Source organism: Pituophis catenifer, unplaced genomic scaffold (genome assembly GCF_029215685.1).
Source record: "Pituophis catenifer annectens isolate HBS135680 unplaced genomic scaffold, rPitCat1.0.hap2 SCAF_4, whole genome shotgun sequence".
NCBI classification, from domain to species: Eukaryota; Metazoa; Chordata; class Lepidosauria; order Squamata; family Colubridae; genus Pituophis; species Pituophis catenifer.
Window position 1 is genome coordinate 127,406,229 of NW_027256884.1, and position 26,449 is coordinate 127,432,677.

The window sequence follows — 26,449 nt, forward strand, 5'->3', positions numbered from 1 at the left end:
CTTTTCAGAGCTGTATGCAAAAAAATTTCATTGTAAGGTATGCCGATTAGCGTATGTTTAAAGTGACAATGAAGTTTTCTTAACATGGGATTTGTTTTACAAATGGTTAGACCACAAAGGTGGAAATCAGAAAGGGGGAAAATATTATTATTTATAAGTAAATATTGTTACTACTGATATTATGTATAAGTAAATCGACCCAGACGATACACTGTATAATTAAGCACTTAGGTAAGTTAAAGAAAAATGTACAAATAAAACTTATTAAAAAAAAATAAAGTGACAATGAAGTCCCGGACTGGACTAATGGGGTATTATATGGGTTTTTAACTTTTATCTGGTTTAATTAGGTATTTTAACTTTGTACTGTGGTTATTGTGGATTTTATTGTTGTGAACCGCCCTGATTCCATTGGAGATAGGGCAGCATATAAGTTAAATAAAATAAAATAAATAAGTAAAATAAATATTCTAAGTCTTAGGAAAGTATAGACTCAAATCAACTGCCGATTAGATTAGATTAGATTAGATTAGATTAGATTAGATTAGATTAGATTAGATTAGATTAGAATTCTTAATTGGCCAAGTGTGATTGGACACACAAGGAATTTGTCTTTGGTGCATATGCTCTCAGTGTACATAAAAAGAAAAGATACGTTCGTCAAGAATCATAAGGTACAACACTTAATGATAGTCATAGATGATAGATAGATAGATAGATAGATAGATAGATAGATAGATAGATAGATAGAATTCTTTATTGGCCAAGTGTGATGGGACACACAAGGAATTTGTCTTTGGTGCATACGCTCTCGGTGTACATAAAAAGAAAAGATACATTCGTCAAGAATCATAAGGTACAACACTTAGTGATAGTCATAGGGTACAAAAAAGCAATCAAATCATACTAGGAAACAATTAATATAAATTGTAAGGATCAGTGGTGGGTTTCAAATTTTTTTACTACCGGTTCTATGGGCGTGGCTTGGTGGGTGTGGCCTGCTGGGCGTGGCAGGGGAAGGATACTGTAAAATCCCCATTTCCTCCCAATCAGCTGGGACTCGGGAGGCAGAGAATAGATGGGGGTGGGTCCAGTCAGAATTTTTACTACCGGTTCTCCGAACTACTCAAAACTTCCGCTACCGGTTCTCCAGGACTGATCAGAACCTGCCGAAACTCACCTCTGGTAAGGATACAGCAATACGTTACAGTCATACAGTCATAAGTGGAAGGAGATGGGTGATAGGAATGATGAGAAGATTAATAGTAATAGTAATGCAGACTTAGTGAATAGTTTGACAGTGTTGAGGGAATTATTTGTTTAGCAGAGTGATGGCGTTCGGGGAAAAACTGTCCTTGTGTCTAGTTGTTCTGGTGTGCAGTGCTCTATAGCGTCGTTTTGAGGGTAGGAGTTGAAACAGTTGATGTCCAGGATGCGAGGGGTCTGTAGATATTTTCCCAGCCCTCTTTTTGATTCGTGCAGTATACAGGTCCTCCATGGAAGGCAGGTTGGTAGCCATGGTTTTTTCTGCAGTTCTAATTATCCGTTGAAATCTGTGTGTCTGTCTTGTTGGGTTGCAGAGCCAAACCAGACAGTTAATAGAGGTGCAGATTAGTACTATTAACTATGACAGCAACTTCTCTGTTATTTTTTTTTTTTCTCCTTCTGGACAGATTCCTTACGAAACGTCCCTCTTGTGAGTCACGGCCCTCGCTCATCGCCAGCCGAGTTCAGCGGCTCCAACCACCGATTGTTGCGGGAACGGAAAACGTCGGCTCCTTCGCACTCCAGCCAACCTACCCTCTTCACTTTTGAGTCGCCTTCCAATCACATCCGGAGCACCCTTTCCACCAGCGCCCCTCAAGACTATCTCTTCCTACACCAATGCATGAGCCAGAAATCGGAAAACACGAGGTAAACTCTTGGTGAATCAAAGAATTCTTGTTCAATCTGTAGCTGGGGTCCCCAGTCCTGGGACCACCGTCTCGTGCTGGGCTGCGGCCCGTTTGGAACAGGGCCGTCCAAGCAGCGGGTTGAGCACACAAGCCCACGAAGCCAGTGGTAGGCTGCTGCCAGTTCGGACCGGTTTGGGTGAACCGGTAGTTCCAACCGGCAGCTGGGCCCGCCCACCTATATCCGTGATGGAGAACCTATGGCAGTGATGGCTAACCTTTTTGCCATCGCGTGCCAAAAGTGGGGGTCGCACGGGAGGGGGGGGGTCGTGCACTTGCATGCCCACATCTATAATGCAATGCGCCCCACCCCCGCACATGCGACCCGCCTGCACTCCCCCTGCTTTTGGCATGCGATGGCATGATAGGCCCGTTTCTCACCCTAGAGCCTTTCTAGGAGCCTGGGGAGGGCAAAAACAGCCTTCCCCACCACCTGCAGGCCAGAAATGGCCTGTTTCCTGACTTCCAGTGGGCCCAGAAGGCCCGAAAACCAGCTGGCCAGCGCGCACATGCGCACTGGAGCTCAGCTAGGGCAATGCTTGTGTGCCCACCGATATGGCACGCGTGCCATAGGTTCGCCATCACGGACCTATGGCATTCGTGCCCGAAGTGTCACGCGGAGCCGTGTCGCCTGGCACACGCACTATCGCCCATTCCTCTTCCGGGTTCCTGGCATGCATGTGCATGCAACGACAGCTGGCCTTTGAGCATGCAGCAGTGCCGGAAACCGGAAGAGCTAGTCACTTTTTTTCAGCGCCGTTGTAACTTTGAATGGTCACTAAATGAACTGTTGCAAATCGAGGACGACCTGTACTTGAAAGCTTGCTGCATTTTCTCTCCTTTCATTAGTCCAGCTGTTGCTGCTTCAAACAATCCTAAAACAGGGGTCTCCAACCTTGGCAACTTTAAGACTTGTGGACTTCAACTCCCAGAGTTCCTCAGCCAGCAAAGCTACCTTGTGGACTTCAACTCCCAGAGTTCCTCAGCCAGCAAAGCTACCTTGTGGACTTCAACTCCCAGAGTTCCTCAGCAAAGCTGGCTGAGGAACTCGGGGAGTTGAAGTCCACAAGTCTTAAAGTTGCCAAGGTTGGAGACCCCTGATCTAAGAGTCTCACAGTGGATTTCCAATTTAAAAGCTGGGAGACAAAATAGGAAAAAGGAAGAAGGGTAAGACCCAGTTTGGTCTTGTAGCTAAGGTGCTGGCCTAGGGATCAGGAGATGGTGAGTTCTAGTCCCGATTTAGGCATGAAAGGCAGCTAGGTGACTTTTGGGACAATAAGAATCTATTGTTTTTAATTATCTACTATACATGGCTGAGGCAGGACTAGAACTTACCGTCTCCTGCTGATTGGCCTAAAGTCACCCATCCAGCTTTTATGCCTAAGGCAGAACTAGAACTCCTCATCTCCTGGTCATTGGCCCAAAGTTCCCTATTAAGTCTAAGGTGGGACTAGAACTCACCATCACCTGGTCATTGGCCCAAAGTTCCCTACTAAGTCTAAGGTGGGACTAGAACTCACTATCACCTGGTGATTGGTCCAAAGTCATCCATCCAGTTTTCATGACTAAGGCAGGGCTAGAACTCACTGCCTCCTGGTGATTGGCCTAAAGTCACCCAGCCGGCTTTCATACCTAAGGCAGAACTAGAACTCCTCATCTCCTGGTCATTGGACTAAAGTCCCCCCACTAAGTCTGAGGCGGGACTTGAACTCATGATTTCCTGCTTTCTAGCCTGGCGCCTTAACCACTAGACCAAACGGGCTCTCGTGATCAATGAGGTAATTCTTCTTCCTCCTCTTCCTTCATTGCAGGAGCGCCAGCTTCTCGCAAGCCACCCGGTTCTTCATGAGGAGCGACCCGTCGGTTCAGAAACTGTCTCAGGAGAACGGGCATTGCGTCAACGGGTTGGGCGGGCAGCTCCACGGTTTCTACAGTTTGCCCAAACCCAACCGGCACAACTCGGAGCTCCGAGACAGCGCTTACGACTTGCCCAGAAGCTTCGGCTGCTACGCCCACACCAAATCCAGCCTCACCGGCTCCGAGACGTCGGATAGCGAGGAGGTCTACACTTTCAAGACCCCCAACAGCACCCTTTGCAAAGACTTTGGAGAACTCTCCACGGATTCCTACGACGTGCCGGGTACCCCTCTGTCCATTTACCAGATCCCGAGGACCTTCACGCTCGACAAAAACCACAATGCCTTGGCGGTGGCTTCAAGCGACGTGGTGGCGACGCCTCCCCCCAGACCTCCCAAGCCGGGGCAGGCCGAATCCCGCTGGGGCAGCCCCCAACAACGCCTGATGGACAGCGAAGGCCTCAGCATGAGTCCAACGGTCACCACCATTCCCCGAAGGAACACTCTGCCGGCAGTGGAGAACTGCAGGTTACACCGAGGTAGCTCCATCATGGGAGGTTTTTCAAGAGCCATTTGTCCAGATCGGTATAGGCAGTGGTGGGTTGCTACCGGTTCTCCCCAGATCGGCGAACCAGTAGTGGCGGCGACAGACTCCGCTGTTCTGCCCCAGCTACGGACCCCAAAGAACGCAGCACACACAAAGTCTGTACAAACCTTAGTTTACTAAATTGAATCAGTTTTTTTTTCAAACAAAGGCTGTTAATTAACTTTCTTAACAGCCTACAAGAATCCAAAGAATAAATAATCGTAATCTTACTAGGATTGGCAGAAAGCCCAGAAGCAATTTGCAGAGAACTAAGATCAAGACGCGAAGGAGAGTAAACGAAGTTGTTCCCTGCAAATTGCTTCAGTAGGCGTTCCTCCTTAAATAGGCTAAGGGAGTGGCCAATTAGCCCCAAGCCTTACTCTCGAGGAGACCTCCTCCTGAGGAGCCACTCCTGCCTTTTGGCAGCTCTGCGCACCCATGTATCGAGAAGAGGCTCCTCCTCTTCATCCTCTTCACCCATGGAAGCTTCTGGAGGTTCTGAAGGCCCTGGCTGAATCCCCGCTTCTGGCACCACATCTTCTCCAGCCTCCTCATTGTCCGACTCGAGTGCCAGCTGCACAGGCTGCTGGCGCAGCACCACACCAGCCTCCTCGCTGTCGGAATCAGCTACTAGCTGCACAGGCCGCTGATGGGCCACAACATCTGCCTACATGCGCTGAATGCTTCTGTGCATGCACAGAAGCTTCTGTGCATGCACAGAAGCATCCAGAGCGCCAGTGCACACACACGGGCAAACCGGTAGTGACGGGTTTTGCAACCTACTATTGGGTATAGGGTTCTCTGTTTGAGCAGAGGGTTGGACTCAAGCCATGCCTGCCAAGCCACACCATACCCACCAAGCCACGCCCACAAAACCGGTAGTAAAAAAAATTGAATTCCATCACTGCCCCCACCCAAGCAGAGCAGACCCTACACCATCTTCAACTTGCCGAGGTTGAGAAACGCAAATGAAACTGACCATTGCTGGTCTCCCAACGTTGCATTAGAACAGGGGTCTCCAACCTTGGCCCCTTGAAGACTTGTGGACTTCAACTCCCAGAATTCCCCAGCCAGCTTTGCTTTGCGGGCTGAGGAATTCTGGGAGTTGAAGTCCACGAGTTCTTAAAGTGGCCAAGGTTGGAGACCTCTGCATTAGAGGACCATCTCAGTTGACTTGCTCTCCTCATCTTCATGTTCATGCTTTTGATTCCAGCTTCTTCCTGTGAAACCTATGAATATCCTCAGCCCAGCGTCAGTGGCACGGGGCCGTCGGCCGAGTCTGCAAATCTCGTTGGAGCCAGTTCGTATCTGGTGAGCTTTGTGGGCCTTCGAGAAACATCTCAAGTTGCTTGTTAAACCTCTGTGGAGATTTTCAAGTCATCCAGCTCATGGTTGTCCCAAAGTTGCAGGGGAAGAAAGAAAGAGAAGGAAGAAGATCAGGGGTGGGATTGAAAAAATTAGCAACCGGTTCTCTGCTGTGTGGGCATGGCCATGGGAGCGTGGCCTACTCGGCCTCCTGCACTATGGGTGGGTGTTTTCGCCCTCCCCAAGCTCTGGAGGCTTTCCTCGAGCGTCCAGGAGGGCAAAAACAGCCTCCCCTGGGCTCCCCTGGGCTTCTGGCCCTCCAGAGGCCGGAAACGGGCCTACTTCCGGAATTTCCAGGACACCCATTTTTCACCCTCCAAGAGCCTCTGTGCAAACTCTGCACTTACCTCGTATCCAAAATGGGCCACGTGGAGACTCCTGGGAGGGACGGGGCAGGCAGGGCCAGCCAGTCCTTGCAACTACCAGTTCGGCAAACCAGATGTAAAATTAGCATCCGGTTTGCCCAAACTGGCTGAATCCCACTGCTGAAGAAGACGCGAGGAGGTGGAGGAAAGAAGGAGGAGGAGGATAAAAGAAGAAGAAGGAACAAGGGAGGACGAGGAGGAAAGGAGGAGGGGCGGTGGAGGAGGAGGAGGAGGAAAGAAGAAGAAAGAGAGGGGGCAGGGGAAGAAAGAAGAGAAGGCGAAAGAAGAAAGGAGGAGGAAAGGAGAAGGAGGAGGAGGAGGGGGGTTTCAAGGGAAAACCTCCCAAGAAACTCCAGTTGCCATTTGAAAAAGCAACTTTGGGACAAGGAAGGAACTGAAGAAGCTTCTCAGATGAGAAGCGAAATGTCTTCAAATAAAACCAAAAAAAAGTCCAGTTGCCTTTTTTTAAATATATATATATATATTAAAATATATTAAATATAAATATAATATAATAATATAAATATATAAATATATTAAAATATATATATTAAAAAGCACTTTTGGGACAACCATGACCTGGATGACTGAGAATCTCCATAGACATTTTGCTCTTTTTTTTTTTTTAATTTGATTTATTATTATTAACCCCTTTGTTCATTTACTTATTATCGGGGACCGTGTTTTCCTCAAAAGTTATTGTAATTCTAGTATTTCTGGGTTCTTTAATTCATTATAATTGGTCACAGTTTTTTTGAGATTAATTTAATTGATATAAATCAAATTTAAAAAAAATTTAACTTTTGTATTTGTTGAATTGTCCCACGGTGAGTTGTTCTGTTGTGAGTTGTTCTGTTGTGAGTTGTCCCATTTCACAGAGGGAGCTGCCAGCTGATAACAGCTGATGAAATATGAAGTCACCTACCAGTTAAAGCAAATAAATAAACAATTATTGGCTGATTTATGTTAACAACCTTGTGGAATTCTCTTGTTCCTCTCTTTGCCCTTACAGAGCGTAACCGTGTTTTTCCTCAGTACTATTGTCTAGAGCAGGGGTCAGCAACCTGGGGCTCTGGAGCCGCATGTGGCTCTTTCACCCCCTCTGCTGCGGCTCCCTGTCACTCAAAATATGCGTCACAACCGCCAATGTGCGACACCCACCGGCACGCAATTTATTAAGCTTTTCAACCCCCGGTAGGCCAACCATGGATAAATCCAAGAAAAGAAAAGTTTAAGAAGAAAACAGAACGTTTAATTCAACTACATATGCTAGTTTTGTGGCCGCTCATGAAATAGTCAGGCACGGGAAGGGTTTTGTGGCTCCCGGTGTTTTCTTTTCTGTGGGAAACAGGTCCAAATGGCTCTTTGAGTGTTTAAGGTTGCAAACCCCTCGTCTAGAGCAGAGGTGTCAAACTCAAGGCCGGGGGGCCAGATCCGGCCTGCAGGGTGCTCAGATCTGGCCCACAGGGCCGCCCTGGAAACAGCAAAGAACCAGCCTGGGGTGCCTCTGCGAGCAGCCCTCACGAGCTCCATTTTCACTGGCAGAGAGTTGCAGGAGGCCGCCGCAGCCAAAAACGGAGCTCGGGAGCCTGTTTTTGCTGGCAGAGTCCTCAGGCCTCCACAGGCGCCCCAGACACGAGTGACGTCGAGTTGGCCGTGCCCACCTGGCCATGCCCACCCCAGCCCGCCAAGGTCAAACACAATCCTGATGCGGCACTCAATGAAATCGAGTTTGACACCCCTGGTCTAGAGTCTTAAGGACTAGAAACTTGTCTTATTTATTTTATTTATTTATTTGATTTATTTGATTTATATACCGCCCTACTCGCGAAGGACTCAGGGCGGTGAACAGCCAAACAGTAAAAATACATAGATACAAAATTTAAAAACAAAGTAAAATCGAATTAAACAATTTGGCCCAGACAAATTAAAACACCCCAATCATTTAAAAATTTGCATAATTAAAAAGAGGGGAAAGATTAGGCCAGGCCCGCCTGGTAGAATAAAAAGGTCTTAAGAGCGCGGCGGAAGGTGCGCAGATCCGGGATCCTCCGTATCTCTGTATCTTAAACAAAGAAAGCTGAAATTCAGGCTGCTTTACCGCCCTAGGAATGGAATGTTTTCCGACGTTCCCTATTCTGATTCAGCTTTTATTTTCTGTCCCAGCAGAACAAAACTGTCGTGGCTCGATCCCATAGCGCGGACTCCGAAGACAACTACGTCCCCATGAACCCAGGTTCTTCCCTCCTGCAGAACACGGAGCGCTCCAATGACAGCTCCCAGCACCTCTACATTCCCATGAGCCCTGGGCCTCACCACCTGGACATGATGGCCCACTCCTCCTCCACCTTCCCAGCTCAGAAAGGCGGCGGCGGCAGCTCGCAGCCCTTGAGGCGGATGAGTGAAATCCAGCCCCCACCCATCAACCGCAACCTTAAACCAGATCGAAAAGGTGAAGACTTGGATGGGTGGGTGGGTGGGTGAGCGGATGGATGGATGGATGGATGGATGGATGGATGGATGGATGCTCGAAAAGATGGATGGATGGATGAAGGAATGAATGAAAAGAAGGATAGGTGAGTGGATGGATGGATGGATGGATGGATGGATGGATGGATGGATGGATGAAAAGAAGAATGATTGGGTGAACGGACGGACAGACGGATGGATGGACGGACGGACGGATGGATGGGTGGATGGGTGGGTGAGTGGATGCTGGGAAAGATGAATGGATGGATGAATGGATGAATGAAAAGAAGGGTGGATGGGTGGATGGATGGATGGATGGATGGATGGATGAAAAGAAGGATGGATGGATGATGAAAAGAAGGATGAGTGGATGGGTGGGTGGATGGATGGATGGATGGATGGATGGATGATGAAAAGAAGGATGAGTGGGTGGATGGATGGATGAATGGATGGATGCTCGAAAAGATGGATGGATGGATGAAGGAATGAATGAAAAGAAGGATAGGTGGGTGGATGGATGGATGGATGGATGGATGGATGGATGGATGGATGAAAAGAAGAATGATTGGGTAAACGGATGGACAGACGGATGGATGGACGGACGGATGGATGGGTGGGTAGGTGGGTGAGTGGATGCTGGGAAAGATGAATGGATGGATGAATGGATGAATGAAAAGAAGGATGAGTAGGTGGATGGATGGATGGATGGATGATGAAAAGAAGGATGAGTGGGTGGATGGATGGATGGATGATGAAAAGAAGGATGAGTGGGTGGATGGATGGATGGATGGATGGATGGATGATGAAAAGAAGGATGAGTGGGTGGATGGATGGATGGATGATGAAAAGAAGGATGAGTGGGTGGATGGATGGATGGATGGTGGAAAAGATGGGTGGGTGGGTGGGTGGATGAAAAGATGGATGGGTAGATGGATGGATGGATGATGAGTGGATGGATGGATGGTGGAAGAGATGGATGGATGATTGAAGGAAGGATGGAGTGATGGGTGGATGGATGGATGGATAATGAAAAGAAAGACTGATGGATGGAGGATAGATGGCTGGATGGTTGAAGGGATGGAGGGATGGTAGGATACTTCTAATAATTTCAGCTCAATGGAGCCTTAAGCAGCTCTCCAGCCTAACTGGGATTCACTTTCTCCTCCAGCAAAACCGACCCCGCTTGACCTCAGGGGCAATTCAGTCATCGATGAACTGCCCTTTAAATCGCCAGTCACAAAATCGTGGTCTAGACCCGGGTGAGTATAACACTGTATTGTTTTTTAAAGAGCCAATTTTGGTTTAATCATGATTTCTGGAACCCAGGCGATGGTGAGTTCTAGTCCCGCCTTAGACCTGAAAGGCAGCTGGGTGACTTTGGGCCAACCACCAGGAGATGGTGAGTTCTAGTCCCACCTTAGGCACGAAAGGCAGCTGGGTGACTTTGGGCCAATCACCAGGAGACGGTGAGTTCTAGTCCCACCAAGCTATTCTTCAAAGCCCCTGAGGGCAGGACAAGAAGCAATGGATGGAAACTAATCAAGGAAAGAAGCAATTTAGAACTAAGGAGAAATTTCCTGACAGTTAGAACAATTAATAAGTGGAACAACTTGCCTCTAGAAGCTGTGAATGCTCCAACACTGGAAGTTTTAAAGGAGAGATTGGATAACCATTTGTCTGAAGTGGTGTAGGGTTTCCTGCCTAAGCAGGGGGTTGGACTAGAAGACCTCCAAGGTCCCTTCCAACTCTGTTATTCTAAAATGCTTTGTACAGATAGTATGAGGTTTAGAGGTGGCCTAATCCTGCAACTCCTTAAATGGAGTGAATCTTTTTCCTGGGATTGTGCTGTAGCAGCGAAGAGCAACGGCACAATTCTGGGAATATACACCGCTGTTTAAGAATATAGGGCCTGGATCTGCCAGATTCTCCAAAGCACTTTCGGGTCAAAGCATCTCTTCCCCTTAGTGCTAAAACAGCCCCTCACCCTTCTAATACAGACAGCCTCACTCCCCTGGGGCTGAGCTAACCGTCCACCCATTAACAGTTGAATGGAGCTGCCTGTTAGGCTGCAGACAATTTGTCATGCCCTAATTCAGATTATAATTCATTGTCTGGGAGGAGAAAGGCTGGGTTTGTCTCTGGGTGAGGTCACCGTTGTTGAATCACCCGCTGTCCACCAGCTCAGACATTGTACTAAGGCCAGAATTCGCAAACCACAGGGATTGAGTTCACACCCACCCAATCCCCATGTATAGCGTGGTATCACATCAGAAGCCGGCCATAGTTTTAAAAGACAGAATAACGGAGTTATTGGAAGGGACCTTGGAGATCTTCTAGTCCAACCCCCTGCTCAGGCAGGACACCCTACACCAGTGATGGCAAACCTTTTCGCCGTTGCGTGCCAAAAGTGGAAGGAGTGCGGGGGTGGGGGTCGTGTGTGCGCATGCCCATACCCATAATGAAATGCCCCCTGTGCGCTCCGACCTCCCACGCTGCCCCGACCCCTGCGCATTCATGCACGACCCCCCTGCACCCCTCGCACATGCGCGCATCACACACACACACACACACACACATTTTGGGTCTAGCAGGCCTCCCTGAAGTTTCTGGAGGCGGGAAATGGCCCATTTCTGGACTTCCGGTAGGCCTGTTTTTTGCCCTCCCGACGTCGGAAGCTTTCATGGAGCCCAGGGAGGGCGAAAACAGCCTCCTCAGGCCCTCTGGAGGCCAGAAACGGCCCATTTCCAGACTTCCTGAAGGCCCATTTTTCGCCCTCCCAGAGCCTCCGCGCGAGCCCTGTACTTACTTGGCATCCAAAACGGGCCATGTGGAAACTCCTTGGAGGGGAGGGGAGGGGCGGCGTGGCGGGGCCAGGCGAAAATCAGCTGGCTGGCACGCGCATGCGTGGTGGGAGTGACCTAGGGCAACAGCTCACATGCCCGCAGAGATGGCTCGGCGTGCCACCTGTGGCACGCGTGCCACAGGTTCGCCATTGCGGCCCTACACCGTTTACCATATATACCATTTAAATTTCCTTGATTAGGCTATTGTTTACTGTCAGCTTGTTTTGCCGCATTGGTAGTTCCTTGATTGTGGTATTGTTTACTTGATTTTTAGTCTAGCCGTGTTAATCTCTGCTCATTTGGGTGTCAATTGCTGGTGGGGAAAGTATTTTGGTCTCTTTTTAAGAAGAGATTGGACAACCATATGCCAGAAATGGTATAAGGTTTCCTGCTTGAGTAGTGGATTGGACTAGAACAGGGGTCAGCAACCCGTAGCTTTGGAGCCGCATGTGGCTCTTTCCTCCCTCTGCTGCGGCTCCCTGTTGCTAGTCGGCGCCACAATTTGGAGAGGAGTTTCTGGTTAAGGGGGGAGGGAAAGCATGGCGTCCCAGGAGGAGACTCTATGGCAAGGGGCGGGTTTTCTGGTCGGTTCCACAATTGACAGGGCTTTTGGTTAGGACAAGTAGAGGAAAAAGGACACTGCGCTAGGAGGAGACTCTATGGTGGGAGAACCGAACTTCCGGTCGGCTCCAGATTTAAACAGGGGGCTTCCGGTTAGGACGTTTGTGGCTCTTCGGGGGTTTAAGGTTGCCGACCTCAGGACTAGAAGATGTCAGGTGTGCTTAATTTCAGCTGATTGTCAGGTGTGCTTCCTTCAAAATCCAGGAAAGAATGACCCGAACTCCATGATTTATAGAGACAGGTACTTTTTTTTATTTTTTTTTTATTTTTTTATTTTATTTTGAATTTGTATACCGCCCTTCTCCCTGAGGACTCAGGGCGGTGAACAGCCAAGTAAAAACATCAAGTACAAATATTAAAATACAGTTAAAATATACATATATAAATTTGGCCCCATTAATTAAAAACAATAAACAAAACACTTAAAAACACTTAAAAAATTAGGCCAGCCCGGCTTGCTGGAAAAGGAAGGTTTTAAGGGCACGGCGGAAGGCACCGAGGTCTTGGATTCTCCTTATCTCTGGAGGCAATTGATTCCAGAGGGTAGGTGCCCCCACAGAGAAGGCCCTCCCCCTGGGGGTCACCAGCCTGCACTGTTTGGCTGATGGCACCCCGAGGGGGCCCTCTCTGTGGGAGCGCACGGGTCGATGGGAGATTGTCGGTGGCAGCAGGCGGTCTCGAAGATAGCTAGGCCCTATGCCATGGAGCGCTTTAAAGGTGATAACCAACACCTTGAAGCGCACCCGGAAGACCACTGGGAGCCAGTGCAGCTCGCGCAGGAGCGGTGTTACATGGGAGCGCCAGGCTGCTCCCGTCACTACCCGCGCTGCTGCATTCTGGACCAGTTGGAGCCTCCGGGTGCTCCTCAAGGGGAGCCCCATGTAGAGAGCGTTGCAGTAGTCAAGGCGAGAGGTGACGAGGGCATGAGTGACTGTGCACAGGGAATCCCGATCAAGAAAGGGCCGCAACTGGCGGATCAGGCGAACCTGACAAAAGGTCCCCCTGGTTACAGCCGTCAGATGTTCCTCCAAGGACAGCTGCCTATCCAGGAGGACTCCCAGATTGCGAGCCCTCTCTGTGGGGGCCAACGACTCGCCCCCAATAGTCAGTGATGGAGTCAACTGACTATATCGGGATGCCGGGAGCCACAGCCACTCAGTCTTGGAAGGGTTGAGCCTGAGCCTGTTCCTCCCCATCCAGATCCGCACAGCCTCCAGGCACTGGGACATCACTTCAAGGGCATCGTTGGGGTGGCCTGGGGTGGAGATGTACAGCTGGGTGTCATCAGCGTACTGGTGGTATCTCACCCCAAAGCCACGGATGATCTTGCCCAGCGGCTTCACATAAATGTTGAACAGGAGGGGCGAGAGGACCGACCCCTGAGGCACTCCACATATAAGAGGCCTTGAGGTCGACCTCTGCCCACCTGCCAACACGAACTGCGACCGGTCGGAGAGAAAGGAGGAGAACCACCGTAATACGGTGCCCCCCATCCCCAACTCTTCCAGCCGGTGCAGCATGATACCATGGTCGATGGTATCAAAAGCCGCTGAGAGGTCTAACAGGACCAGAACAGAGGAACAACCCCTGTCCCGAGCCCTCCAGAGATCATCAACCAACGCGACCAATGCCGTTTCCGTGCTGTGTCCAGGCCTGAAACCCGACTGGAACGGATCTAGATAGGATGTTTCCTCCAAGAATTGTGGAAACTGTCGCGCGACCACACTCTCAACAACCTTCGCCAGGAAGCGAAGGTTGGAGACAGGACGATAGTTGGCCAATATTGCCGGATCCAGGGACGGCTTCTTGAGGAGAGGCCTCACCACCGCTTCTTTCAAGGCGGCGGGGAAGTGACCCTCACTCAACAAAGCGTTGATAACACCCTGGAGCCAGCCTCGTGTAACCTCCCGGGAGGCCAGTACCAACCAGGAGGGACACGGGTCCAGTAAACATGTGGCCGCACTAAGTCTCCCCAAAATCCTGTCCACATCATCCGGAGTCACAGCATCAAACTCCTCCCAGGTAACATTCTCAAGACTATTCCTCGTCACCCTGCCCTGATCTACCCAGTCAGAGTCCAAATCCCCCCGGATCTGAGCGATTTTGTCATACAGGTATTGTCCGAAATCCTCCGCCCTGCCTTCCAAGGGATCCTCCCGCGCTCCCGGATGGAGCAGGGAGCGGGTTACCCTGAACAGGGCGGCCGGACGATTCCCTGATGACGCAATAGAGGCGGAAAAGTAGTTAAACTTTGCCGTCTTTATCGCCACTAGGTAGGTCTTAATATGCGACCTTACCAGTGTTCGGTCAGATTCAGCGAGACTGGCCCTCCAACCGCTCTCTAGGCGTCTTTTCCGGCATTTCATTTCCCTCAGCTCCTCGGTGAACCAAGGAGCCGCGAGGGATCGACACCGGGTCAGAGGCCGCAAAGGCACGACTCGATCCAAGGCCCCACCAGCCGCCCGATCCCAGGCAGCTACCAGGTCCTCGGCCGAGTCGTGTGCCAGATCTTCAGGAATTGGCCCAAGCTCCGTCTGGAACCTATCAGGATCCATCAGGCGCCTGGGGCGGATCCATCTAATTGGGTCCGCCTCCGTGCGGCGGGGTGTAGCGGTTTGAAGGTCCAGACGAAGGAGTGAGTGATCTGACCATGACAAGGTCATTTTACTAGAAATGAAGTGAACACAACCACGGCTAAGCTGAAATTAAAGCAATAGGCGCGAAAAGGGCATATAGAAAGCATCCCCCCCCCACTGTCCATCGTAAATCATCCAATCCAAAGCAGGGGTGGGTTCTAAATTTTTTTACTACCGGTTCTGTGGGCGTGGCTTATTTTGTGGGTGTGGCTTGGAGGTCATGTGACTAGGTGGGCGTGGCTAGCTGGTCAGAGTCATTTCTGGAAGGTCCTCGCACTTACGACTAGTCCTCGCACTTACGACCCGACTCATTTGTTTGCTTTTAACACTGATCAGCTGTAGGACGGCCCTTTGAAGCCCCGCGGCAAGAGTTTAAACAGTTTTTTTCCTTCTAGTCATCAGCTGGGACTCAGGAGGCAGCAATAGATTGGGGGTGGGACCAAATAAAAGGTAAGAATAACGTGGGGAGGTGGGGGGGTGGGAGGGCGGGGGGGAGAATCGGTTCGGTGATGTCATATCATCACCGCTACCGGCTCGGCCGAACCGGACCGAACCGGGAGGAACCCACCACTGATCCAAAGGTCTCCCAGGGTCAGGGTCTGGCAGCGTCATCAATCAGGAATGCCACGACGGTTACCCGATAGCCACTCCAAGGATTCAGTTTCGTTTCTTCCGAAGCCACGCCCCTCCTCCAGCACACTTCCCCCCCAAGCTCCCTAGCTCTCCCCCCTCCCGGTTCCTATGGCAGCCAAAGCAGCAAAAGCGGAGGCTGACAGAAGACCTCCAGGGTGCCTTCCAACTCTGCTATGCTGTTCTTCTGTTTTAAAACCTAGCAAAAACCTTTTGGGTTTTTTTATTGTCTCTTTTGAGTGATATGTAGCTGTTGTTCATCTCAATGTGCCTGTAGATGGCCGATTTGTCTGAGTGCCAGCTTTCCAGGAATTCTCTAGCGTTTTCGGACTCTAGAAGACCTCCAAGGTCCCTTCTGTTAGAAATTCTGTAGGGCTATATACAGAATTTCTAACAGGTTATGGGCCCATTCATAGCAGACTAGCAAATAGGCGCAAGATACAGCAACAGAAAGATGACTGCGACAGAATAAAAGAAAATGGCCAGTAACACAGCTATTGTCAGCGTCCCAGCACTGACATATATAAGGAGAGGAGAAGCTTGAACTTTTGCCTACTTGATTCCTTTGAAGATTCTGTCTCCTCGGAGATGGGAGGAGGGGGACATTCCTGTGATCTGACGGAGGAGGGATGAGGAAAGTGGCTTGGAAGATAGCTAATGAGACGCAGAGAATTGGGGATCGGAAAGGGAGGGATTGGGGGCAAAGGTCAGTACTGACCGCGCAGGAGCCAGGGACAGATCACTATGCTCAATAAAGAGAAAATTTCCTTAAAGATCGGCAGTTTGGAAATTCCTTTATTTTGAGATAGCATCGAAACCTGACAGACGGTCAGCTGTTGTAGGACAGCTACAACAATGCTTTTATTTGCAAATCTGATAACCCAGAACTCTGGTTCTACTTAGTACTGCTGCAGTTGTTGTATAAAATACACAAACACTGTGTGTCACCTCCTCCTAACCAGAGGTGTGTTTCAGCAGGTTCTGACCAGTTCTGGAGAACCGGTAGCGGAATTTTTGTGTAGTTCGGAGAACCGGTAGTAAAATTTCTGACTGGCCCCGCCCCATCTATTCTCTGCCTCCCAAGTCCCAGCTGATCGGGAGGAAATGAGGATTTTGCAGCATCCTTCCCCTGCCATGCCCACCAAGCCACGCCCACCAAGCCATGCCACACCTACCAAGCCACGCCCAAAAGAACCGGCAGTAACAAAAATCTGAATCTCACCACTGCTTCTAACTCTTGTTATTCTGACTCCTGATGACTTTTCTTCTGGATGCTCTCATTTCAGCCAGACTTTCAACTCCAACTTTTCTCAATATTGTCGTCCCACCTCAACCCAGAGCATAACCAGCACCGACTCAGGAGATAGTGAAGAAAATTATGTGGCCATGGTAAGTCTTTATGGAAGCTCCTTTCTTCTTTTGGGTTTCTCTCCTCTATCTACTCTGATGGTGAGAAGGTGGACTCCAAGGAGGGAGGGGAGCAAGGAAGTCGAGGCAACTTATATTGGATATCCTGTGTGCAGAGGTGGGTTTTATATATTTTTATCACCGGTTCACCGTGCACCGAAAATGTGAGTGCATGCACATCTTCCGTGCATACTCCTGGCCTTCTGTGCATGATCCTGGCCTTCTACACATGTACTTTCCTCACACACGTGGCTTGCACGCATGCACGCGACTTAGAAACTGTGGCAAAATAGGACGACATAGCACCGAGATGGATAGGTGGGCCCACTCGCACTCGCCACTACCGGTTCACCTGAACTGGTCCAAACTGGCTGAATACCATCACTTCCTGTGTGAGTGAATTCTGGGAGTTGAAGTCCAGAAGAGTTAACGTTCCCAAGGTTGGACATTCTCACTTTTAAGTTCCAGGTCATCTTCAACTTTTGACCGCAACGGAGTCCAACATGTCTGTTGCTAAATGAGACAGTTCTTAAGTGAGTTTTACGACCTTCCTTTAAGAGAATCACTGCAGGCGTTCAATTAGTAACATGGTCGTTAAGGGAGCCTGGCTTCCCCATTGATTTGGCTTGGCAGGCGTTCGCAAAAGGGGATCGATCGCGTGACTCCCGGGGATGCTGCGACCATCGTAAATATGAATCGGTTGCCAAGCATCCGAATTTTAATCACGTGACCCATGGGGACACCGCAACGGTCGAAAGTGTAAAAAAACGGTCATAAGTCACTTTTTTTTTACATTTTTTGTAACTTCGGTCACTAAATGAATGGTTGTAAGTTGAAGATTGCCTGCATTTATTCCCAAAGGCTGTTATTTCAAAATTTTGACACAGGACTCAGAGGCCTCAACAACTGAATAAAGAAAATTCTTACCATTCAGATTCTGTAGGCATCTGGAAGTAAACAAGGCAATAGCTTGCCTAGAGGCAGTCCTCGACTTACAACCATTTGTTTGGGTGACTGTCCAAAATTATTTTAAAAAGTGACTTACAAGCAGTGGTGGGTTGCTCCTGGTTCGCACCGGTTCGCAAGAACCGGTAGTAAAAATTTGTAGTAGTTTGGAGAACCAGTAATAACATTGGCTGGCCATGACCCCGAACCAGTCCCCGGCACGGTCACCACTCGCCCACCTCATCAGAGGCTTTTTTTTTTTTAACTTTTAAAAGCATTTTTTCTACAACCTCTTCGGCCGAAAAAATGCTTTTAAAAGTAAAAAAAAAAGCCTCTGATGATCCCGCGGCTCAGCTGGGATCGTCAGAGGCTTCTAAAAGCATTCTTTTCTGCAACCTTTTAAGGCTGTAGAAAAAATGCTTTTAAAAGTAAAGAAAAAAAAAAGGTTGGCCACGCCCACCCAGTCACATCAGCCCCCCACCAAGCCACGCCCACAAAATAAGCCACGCCCACAGAACCGGTAGTAAAAAAATTTAGAACCCACCCCTGCTTACAAGTCACTGAAAAAAAAAATGACTTGGGATGGTTTTTCACCCTTACGATCAACTCCAGCATTCACAGAGTCACGTGAGTAAAAATTTGGACGCTCGACAATTGGCCTGTGGTACGTATTATGGGGTGTCATCAGCTTTTGTGAACTTTGACAAGCAAAGTCGAAGGGGAAGCCAGATGTGCTTAAGAACCGTGTTTCTCGCTTAACAACTGCAGTGATTCACTTAACAACTGTGGCGAGAGCGGTCATAAAACAGGTCAGAATTCAACTGCCTTGTTTAAGCAACGGTTCATGTTGGGTTCAACTGTGGTCGTAAGACGAGGACTACCTATATACAAATGCATCTTTTATATTTTTATACTGAATTTCCACATGAAGGAGTCTTGGAATTAATGGGGAAGGGAAACCTGACCTCTTGCAGAAGTAATGGAAGTCAACCTTTTATGCAGATTTTGACTGATTGCTGCTGCTTGACTGATCGTTCCTAATTGCTTTAATTTTAGCAAAACCCAGTTTCTGCGTCTCCCATTCCAAGTGGGAAAAGTAGCCCAGCCCAAAAGAAAAGCAACACAAGCGTCGATTACCTGGCTTTGGACTTCCAGCCGAGCTCACCTGGGCCCCACCGAAAGGTACGATCCAGGTTCCGAAATCTTTTCAGCAATGCCAACATGTTGACACGGGACAACAGGGTGAAATGTAATTGAGGGGAAATCCTGAGTGGAAGTTAAGAGAGCCAGTTAGGTCTAATGGTGAAGGCACCAGGCTAGACACCAGGAGACAGCGAGTTCTAGTCCTGTCTTAAACATGGAAAAGGCGATTGGCTGACTTTGGGCCAATCACCACGACGGAGTAAGTATTAGTCCCGCCTTAGGCGTGAAAGCTGACTGGGTGAGATTGGGCCAATCACCAGGAGATGGGGAGTTCTAGTCCTGCCTTAGGCGTGAAAGCTGACTGCGTGAGTTTGGGCCAATCACCAGGAGATGGGGAGTTCTAGTCCTGCCTTAGGCGTGAAAGCTGACTGCGTGAGCTTGGGCCAATCACCAGGAGACGGTGCGTTCTAGTCCTGCCTTAGGCACGAAAGCTGACTGGGTGAGTTTGGGCCAAGCACCAGGAGATTGTGAGTTCTAGTCCTGCCTTAGGCATGAAAGCTGACTGGGTGAGCTTGGGTCAATCACCAGGAGACGGTGCGTTCTAGTCCTGCCTTAGGCACGAAAGCTGACTGGGTGAGTTTGGGCCAATCACCAGGAGACAGTGAGTTCTAGACCTGGGGATGAAAGGTAACTGGGTGAATTTGGACAATCACCAGGAGACTGTGAGTTCTAGACCTGGGCATGAAAGGTAACTGGGTGAGTTTGGGCTAATCACCAGGAGACTATGAGTTCTAGTCCTTCCTTAGCGTGAAAGCTGACTGGGTAAGTTTGGGCCAATCACCGGGACACAGTAAGACAGGACTATAATTCACAGTTTCCTGGTGATTAGCCCAAGGTTACCCAGCTGGGTTTCATTCCTAAGGCGGGACTAGAACTCACCATCTTCTGGTTTCTAAGCCACTACACCAAACTAGCTCTACATGTAATTGCTTCTTACTGAAATGGAGCATGTTTAACTAAACTGTTAGTTTCACTGCATCTCCAATGACATAAACTCAGTACGATCATTTCTAAGATATTATTTCTTCTTGAAAAGGTTGTCCTGCGTCGAAGCTATTGAAATTGTTGTGTTTTTTTTCTAATTACTTATTCTTTAAATAAAATATTGAGGGGAGGGGCGGAAACCAAAAGAAAATCTTTCCTTGAGAGAGTTGTATTCTGATGCTTCACACCAGTGTTTTTCAAACTTGGCAACGTGAAGACTTTTGAGGACTTCAATTCCCAGAATTCCTTAGCCAGCATGGCTGCCAGAGGAATTCTGGGAGTTGAAGTCCACAAGCCTTAAAGTCATGAAGTTTGAAAAACACTGGGTTTACATCAGGGGTGGGCTCTACTTACCTTTACTACCGGTTTGCAACGGGGCCGCACACACTCGCTCACTCGCTCGCACACACACATGCACTTCTACGCATGCACAGAAGCTTCCTGATGACGTTGGGGTCGGTGGGCGGAGCCTCCCGCCGGTTTTATTACCGGTTCTTGCAAACTGGTCCGAACCGGGGGTAACCCATCACTGGTTTACATTGCAAGGCAAATCGTGCAAAATCTGGAACGTCCTCCCCATCTTCTCTCCTCTCTCCTCTTTTTTTTTTGTGGACAGCCCTCTACATCGTCCGTCGCTTCCGACGAGAAGGTCGATTACGTACAGGTGGACAAAGAGAAGACGCAAGCTTTGCAGAGCACGATGCAGGAGTGGACTGACGTCCGGCAGTCGTCTGAGCCCAGCAAGACGGTGAAGCAGTAGCCCAGCAGAGGCGTGGTGGAGAAACCAGGGAAGCTTCTAGTAATCAAGGAGAGAGCATCCGTTTGTCTCCCTTGCTGTGGACCTTCTCTTGGTCCTCTCTGGAGGCTGTTCCAGATAGGTTCTGCTTTTGAAAACAAGCTTCTTCAGGTGAACATTTGACTGAAAACCTGCATCAACCCTCCCAAAGGCATTTTTCGGTTATGGGTTAGCTGCTGGCTCTATCCGGAGGAATTCGGTGAACGAACACTGGCTTCTCATCCACCTGCCCGTATCCAAACTTTCCTCGATCCACTTTCAACCTGCAGAGCTCTATTTTCGCATCCAGCACCTACCCTTTGCCGGTTTCTTGCTGTGGGTTGGAACTTTCAGCCTGATTTCGGCCTCCCGGTTCCGCCTTTTGGAGATGTTGGTGATGATGATAATAACAATAATAATAATCGAGCTGCTGAGCTATTAACCAGGCTCAAAGGCTGTGAATCTCACTAAAGATTAACCAATAATAATAATAATAATAATAATAATAGCCAGCTACTCACCCTAAGTGGATTTGATCTTCAGCAATCTGTTTACGAGGCTGTCTTAGCTGTATCGCTTCACAAAAGGGTGAAGAAATCTCCAAGCGATGCCTTTTTTTTTCCCCCTCTCTGCTCTTTATGTAAATTGCCATCGTGCGAATTCCTTAAAGTACGCAATTGTCCTTCCGAGGACGAGCATGTCGAGAAACAATCGCTGTTCACCGGTATAAATCAGCTTTTCGAAATGCATTACTCTGGAACTGAAAATAATTCCTCGTCCGCCACTCTTCCCCTCAACAAGAAAAAAAACAAAATTCTTCCTAATTCTTTTTAAGAATGGGACCCGCTCTGGATGTTTTTGCAATAGTTTCCCCTTTTGTGGGATATATGATATCGGTGTCCGAGATCTTACAATAGTTGAAGCTGCGTTGGGCAGTATTTGGTACCTAGTCTGTGGTGTGTAGGAGAGCATTTGATGTTGGACCCTTAGAATGATGGTTATAAAAGCCTTGATATTTAAAAATCCATCCATTCTGTGTTTCAAGCTGTGTTTGATGCCTGGCTACCTATCTCAAGCACTCCTAATTCGAAGCAAATGTTCATTTTCAAAGTAAGGGGCTCAAGCAATTGGGACACTGGGCAAGAGGTTAGCAAAGCCAGCGTTCGAGACCCGAGAGCGTTCGAGACCCGAGGTTGAGCTCCCATCCTTCGCTCCAGCTCCTGCTGGGAACATGAAAGGAAACCCCCACAACTGGGCGTCTCCAGGGCAACGGTGATGTCACCGGCTAATTCTTCCAACCCGGAAGCGCCTCGGTTGCTTCTGACACGAATGCCAAAATAATAATAATAATAATAATTCAAAATGCATCGTTGAATTTGGACTGTCACGGTTTCAAAAGCTGACTGACTCACACAACACATTAACCCAGGGTCAAGTAAAGATGTAGCAGGTGCACTCGTGTATGATGCTAGAACACATTTTGTGTTTGCTTAGATAGGGTTTTCCCGTATGGTTTTAGGACAGAGGTGGGGAATCATGGCTCCTTCATAGCTTGTGGACTTCGACTTCCAGAGGAATTCTGGGAGACAAAGTCCACAAGTCATAAAAGGGCCACCGTGTTCCCCACCCCTGGTTTAGGATATTGTGAATTTGGGTGTTGGGAGGATAGGATTTCTGGCTCCGTGTGATTTGTGAATTAGACGATGGCTGAGTTCGGCTCAGGAGTGGGATTCAGCCGGTTCGGCTTTGTTAAACCGGCAGGATCCCACCACTGGTTCAGCTTTCAGAGTACTGTGTGAATGTCTAAGGTTTATGTTACTATAAGGCTGAAGCTGAGGGAAAGAGACATAGCCCTGAGCAACAAATTTCTATTTTACTGTTATTCTGCAATACAGATAGTCCTCGACTTATGACCACAGTTGACCCCAACATTTCCACTGCTTGGCAATACAGTTGCTAAATGAGTTTTTGCTCCATTTCATGACCTTACTTCCCACCGTCGTTAAATGAATCACTCCGGTTGTTAAATTAGTAACCTGGTTGTTTAAGTGAATCTGGCTTCCCCCATTGGCTTTACTCGCCAGCAGGTCGCAAAAGGAGATCGTGTGACCCCGGGGACACTGCGACTGTCATAAATACGAGCCCGTTGCCAAGTATTCCGAATTTTGATCACGTGAGCAGGGAGAAGCTGCAGTGGTCGTAAGTGTGGAAAACAGTCATCGGTCCCTATTTTCAGTGCGAAGTTGTAACTTCGAATGGTCACTAAACGAACGGTCGTAACTCGAGGACTGCCTGTATCCTTTGTGGCTGCTTTCTGTTAATTCCTTATCCAAGGAAGTTTCCACAAGTTCATTATTCAATGCCCTGATTTTGCATCTGTCTGTAAGAATCAAATTACTTGATATTTGCTTATTGGTTAGATTAAGATCTGTTTGGGGGAACCGAATATATACTGTTGTCACTTGCGGCTTGTTCAATGACTTTCCTGCATTGGAGATCTGTTGGCCATCTCATTCAGACATGCACTTTAGAGAGAGTTTGTACAAAAAAAAACAAACCAACCCAAAATTTTGCTTTGCTTTATCGATATACACAAGGGCAAACCTCAGTTCATAAACCCATTTCCTATCTTAGAGCTTGTATCCGTAAGGATTGATGGTGCAATCCTAAACAACCTATGCAGGTTTAATCCAAGGTGCTTTCCCCCCACCCCTCCCCACCCCTCACAGAAGTGATCTTAGGACTTCCGTTCAAATGCCTTTCCTCTCGAGCGCCTGCCGTTTTTTTTTTTCCTCCTCTCTCTCTGCAGAGTCCCGAGTTCGAATTCTGCTGGTTTTACCAAGGAAAAACCCTCTGTGCCAGGTTCACACAACCTTTCCTGAGCTAAACTGTGTCTGGCCACTTTCCCAGCTCGAGGCATACTTCGGTGAGCTTTGCGAGTTCCAACCACAAGATTCATTCACATACCAACCGTTCGGCTAACCACGGTTTGCTGGCTCATGGAAACCTAGCCTACAGGATACAGTTTGTGTCCTGATTTTGTGACTGTTAAAATAATTCTACCTTGACGAAAATATTTGTCTTAAAGTCTGCGTAGCTCGCTCTGTTAATTCCACGTAGGCCAAGGGGCAGTTTTTCCTCTACGGCATCATATGATTCAGCTTTTTGAAAATGGAAGATTTTTGCAGAGTTAGGACAGAACATCTTGAGTTTTTGCATTTGATTTCCAATTTCAGATAATAAAAATGTGTCTCTTGTCCATAAAGGTTCTTGTATGTAGGAATAGGGACGATGTCTAGTGGTGGGCTGCTGCTGATTCAGACCGGTTCGGGCGAACCTGTAGTTTCGACCAGGGCTGGCCCCGCCCACCCGCCCTGGCGCTATCACTTCCTATATCCGTGATGGCGAATCTATGGCACGCGTGCCACAGGTGGCACGCGGAGCCATATTAGTGGGCACGCCAGCTCAGCTCTGGGGCGCATGCCACGCCGGCCAGCTGATTTTCGGGCCTTCTGGGCCCATCAGAAGTTGGGAAACAGGCTGTTTCCTGCCTCTGGAGGGTCTGGGGGGGTGGGAAAGGCCCATTTTTCTTTCTTACTTGGCTCCAGATCCTTTCTATGCATCTGGGAAGGGCGAAAACAGCCTTTCCCACTCCCTTGGAGGCCCTACGGAGGCTGAAAGGGCCCATTTCCCGACTCCCGGTGGGACAGGAAGTAACTTTTTTCCTGTCCCCAGCCTCCAGAGATCCTAGAGAGGCTCCTAGAGACTCCTAGAGAGACTCCTAGAGAGGTTCTGGAGGCTGGGGACAGCAAAAAATGTCACTTCCTGTCCCACCGAGAGTTGGGAAATGGGCCCTTTCAGCCTCCGTAGGGCCTCCAAGGGAGTGGGAAAGGCTGTTTTCGCCCTTCCCAGATACACAGAGAGAATCTGGAACCAGGTAAGAAAGAAAAACGGGCCTACCAGGCCATCATGTGCCAGGAGCAGGGGTGGGTGGGGTTGCATGCACATGTGCGTGGGCACGTGCGCGTGTGACCCTCCCCCGCCCCCCCTCTCCTGGCACACGATGGCAAAAAGGTTATCCATCGCTGTCCTATATAATCGCCGGTTTTCCGATGCTGCGGATCGCAAATGTGTGTGCGCGCAGGGCAGTGGTGGTTTTCAAAATTTTTTACTATCGGTTCTGTGGGTGTGGCTTGGGCATGGCATGGCTTGGTGGGTGTGGCAGGGGAAGGATGCTGTAAAATCTCCATTCCCACCCCACTCCAGGGGAAGGATACTGCAAAATCCCCATTTCCTCCCAATCAGCTGAGACCCGGGAGGCAGAGAATAGATGGAGGCGGGACCAGTCAGAGGTGGTATTTACCGGTTCTCCGAACTACTCAGAATTTCCGCTACCGGTTCTCTGAACTATTCAGAATTTCCGCTACCGGTTCTCTAGAACCGGTCAGAACCTGCTGAAACCCACCTCTGGCGCAGGGCCTCCGCGCATGCGTAGGGCCTTCCATGCATACGCACCGTGTCAAAAACAGGACGCCTCCCGCCGGCGCCACAACCTGTTTGTCGGAATCGGATAGAACTGTCTGAATACCATCACTGCTGCGCGCGCAAGCTCACATTTTCTGTTCCGGGCGAACCGGTTGGTACAAGGGCAGCAGCCCACCCCTGGCGACGTCTCTTTTGGGATCCACTCTTTAAATCAGATTTCAAATTTCCCAACCTTGCTGATTCCCAAGTATGCAAAACTTGAAAGCCCAGAATTCCACAGCCAATATGGCCGTCGATGAGAATTCTGGGAGTTGAAGTCCATGTCAGTCCTGGAGGCCATCTTTTTCTTTGGATCTTCAGGGCTGCCAAATTCGGGGGATGTTACTTGGAACCCTGGCAGTCCGTACATCTGGAAGTTGCCAAAGTTATGAAATGCTGCTTTAGACCCTCATTCATTACTGAAATCCATGAGATAAATAGTGAATTGAAGATCAGGAATGTCGTTTTAGGCAGAGAGAGGGAAAAAAAAATAACCAGAGAATTTTGCAGTATCTAAGAATCCTCTTACAAGTTAGGGGGCTTCAATCTTGGCCCCTTTAAGATTTGTGGACTTCAACTCCCAGAATTCCTCAGTCAGCCATGCAACTTTAAGACTTGTGGACTTCAACTCCCAGAATTCCTCAGCCAGCCATGCAACTTTAAGACTTGTGGATTTCCCAGAATTCCTCAGCCAGCCTTGGAACTTTAAGACTTGTGGACTTCAATTCCCAGAATTCCTCAGCCAGCCTTGGAACTTTAAGACTTGTGGACTTCAACTCCCAGAATTCCTCAGCCAGCCATGCAACTTTAAGACTTGTGGATTTCCCAGAATTCCTCAGTCAGCCTTGCAACTTTAAGACTTGTGGACTTCAATTCCCAGAATTCCTCAGCCAGCCTTGGAACTTTAAGACTTGTGGACTTCAACTCCCAGAATTCCTCAGCCAGCCATGCTGGTTGGGGAATTCTGGGAGTTGAAGTCCACAAGTCTTAAAAAGTTGAAAGCCCTATACAAGATTACTTACTAAATGTTCCAATTTTCCTCTAAGTTACTCTCACCTTAACCCAGAGATTCTTAAACATTGCGGTGCTATCATCCCAGAAAAATAAACTTAAGTGAACTTCTCCTATATATATAAAATAAATTATTTGATTGGGGTTAGGGTTGGGCAAGAAATAAATAGATCAATTTTAATCATTAGGTTTTATGACACCAAATAGAATAAGGAGAGGGACTTAAAGGCCAGCTTGACTCCTGACAATCCCATGGACACATTGATTTCCTCGTGGT

The 26,449-nt window shown here is 48.7% G+C and overlaps 1 protein-coding gene across 1 annotated transcript in view; it reads left to right on the forward strand.

The window, feature by feature from the left end:
- The window catches only part of GAB2 (GRB2 associated binding protein 2), a 158,467-nt gene extending 137,836 nt beyond the window's left edge, over positions 1 to 20,631 (forward strand). The window contains exons 3-10 of the mRNA XM_070944059.1: positions 1,674 to 1,914; positions 3,764 to 4,347; positions 5,608 to 5,705; positions 8,291 to 8,576; positions 9,762 to 9,852; positions 16,610 to 16,712; positions 18,732 to 18,857; positions 20,479 to 20,631. Coding sequence (XP_070800160.1) covers positions 1,674 to 1,914; positions 3,764 to 4,347; positions 5,608 to 5,705; positions 8,291 to 8,576; positions 9,762 to 9,852; positions 16,610 to 16,712; positions 18,732 to 18,857; positions 20,479 to 20,622 — 1,673 coding nt within the window. The 3' untranslated portion in view covers positions 20,623 to 20,631. The remainder of the gene's footprint in view (positions 1 to 1,673; positions 1,915 to 3,763; positions 4,348 to 5,607; positions 5,706 to 8,290; positions 8,577 to 9,761; positions 9,853 to 16,609; positions 16,713 to 18,731; positions 18,858 to 20,478) is intronic.
- The last annotated feature ends 5,818 nt before the right edge of the window (positions 20,632 to 26,449 follow it).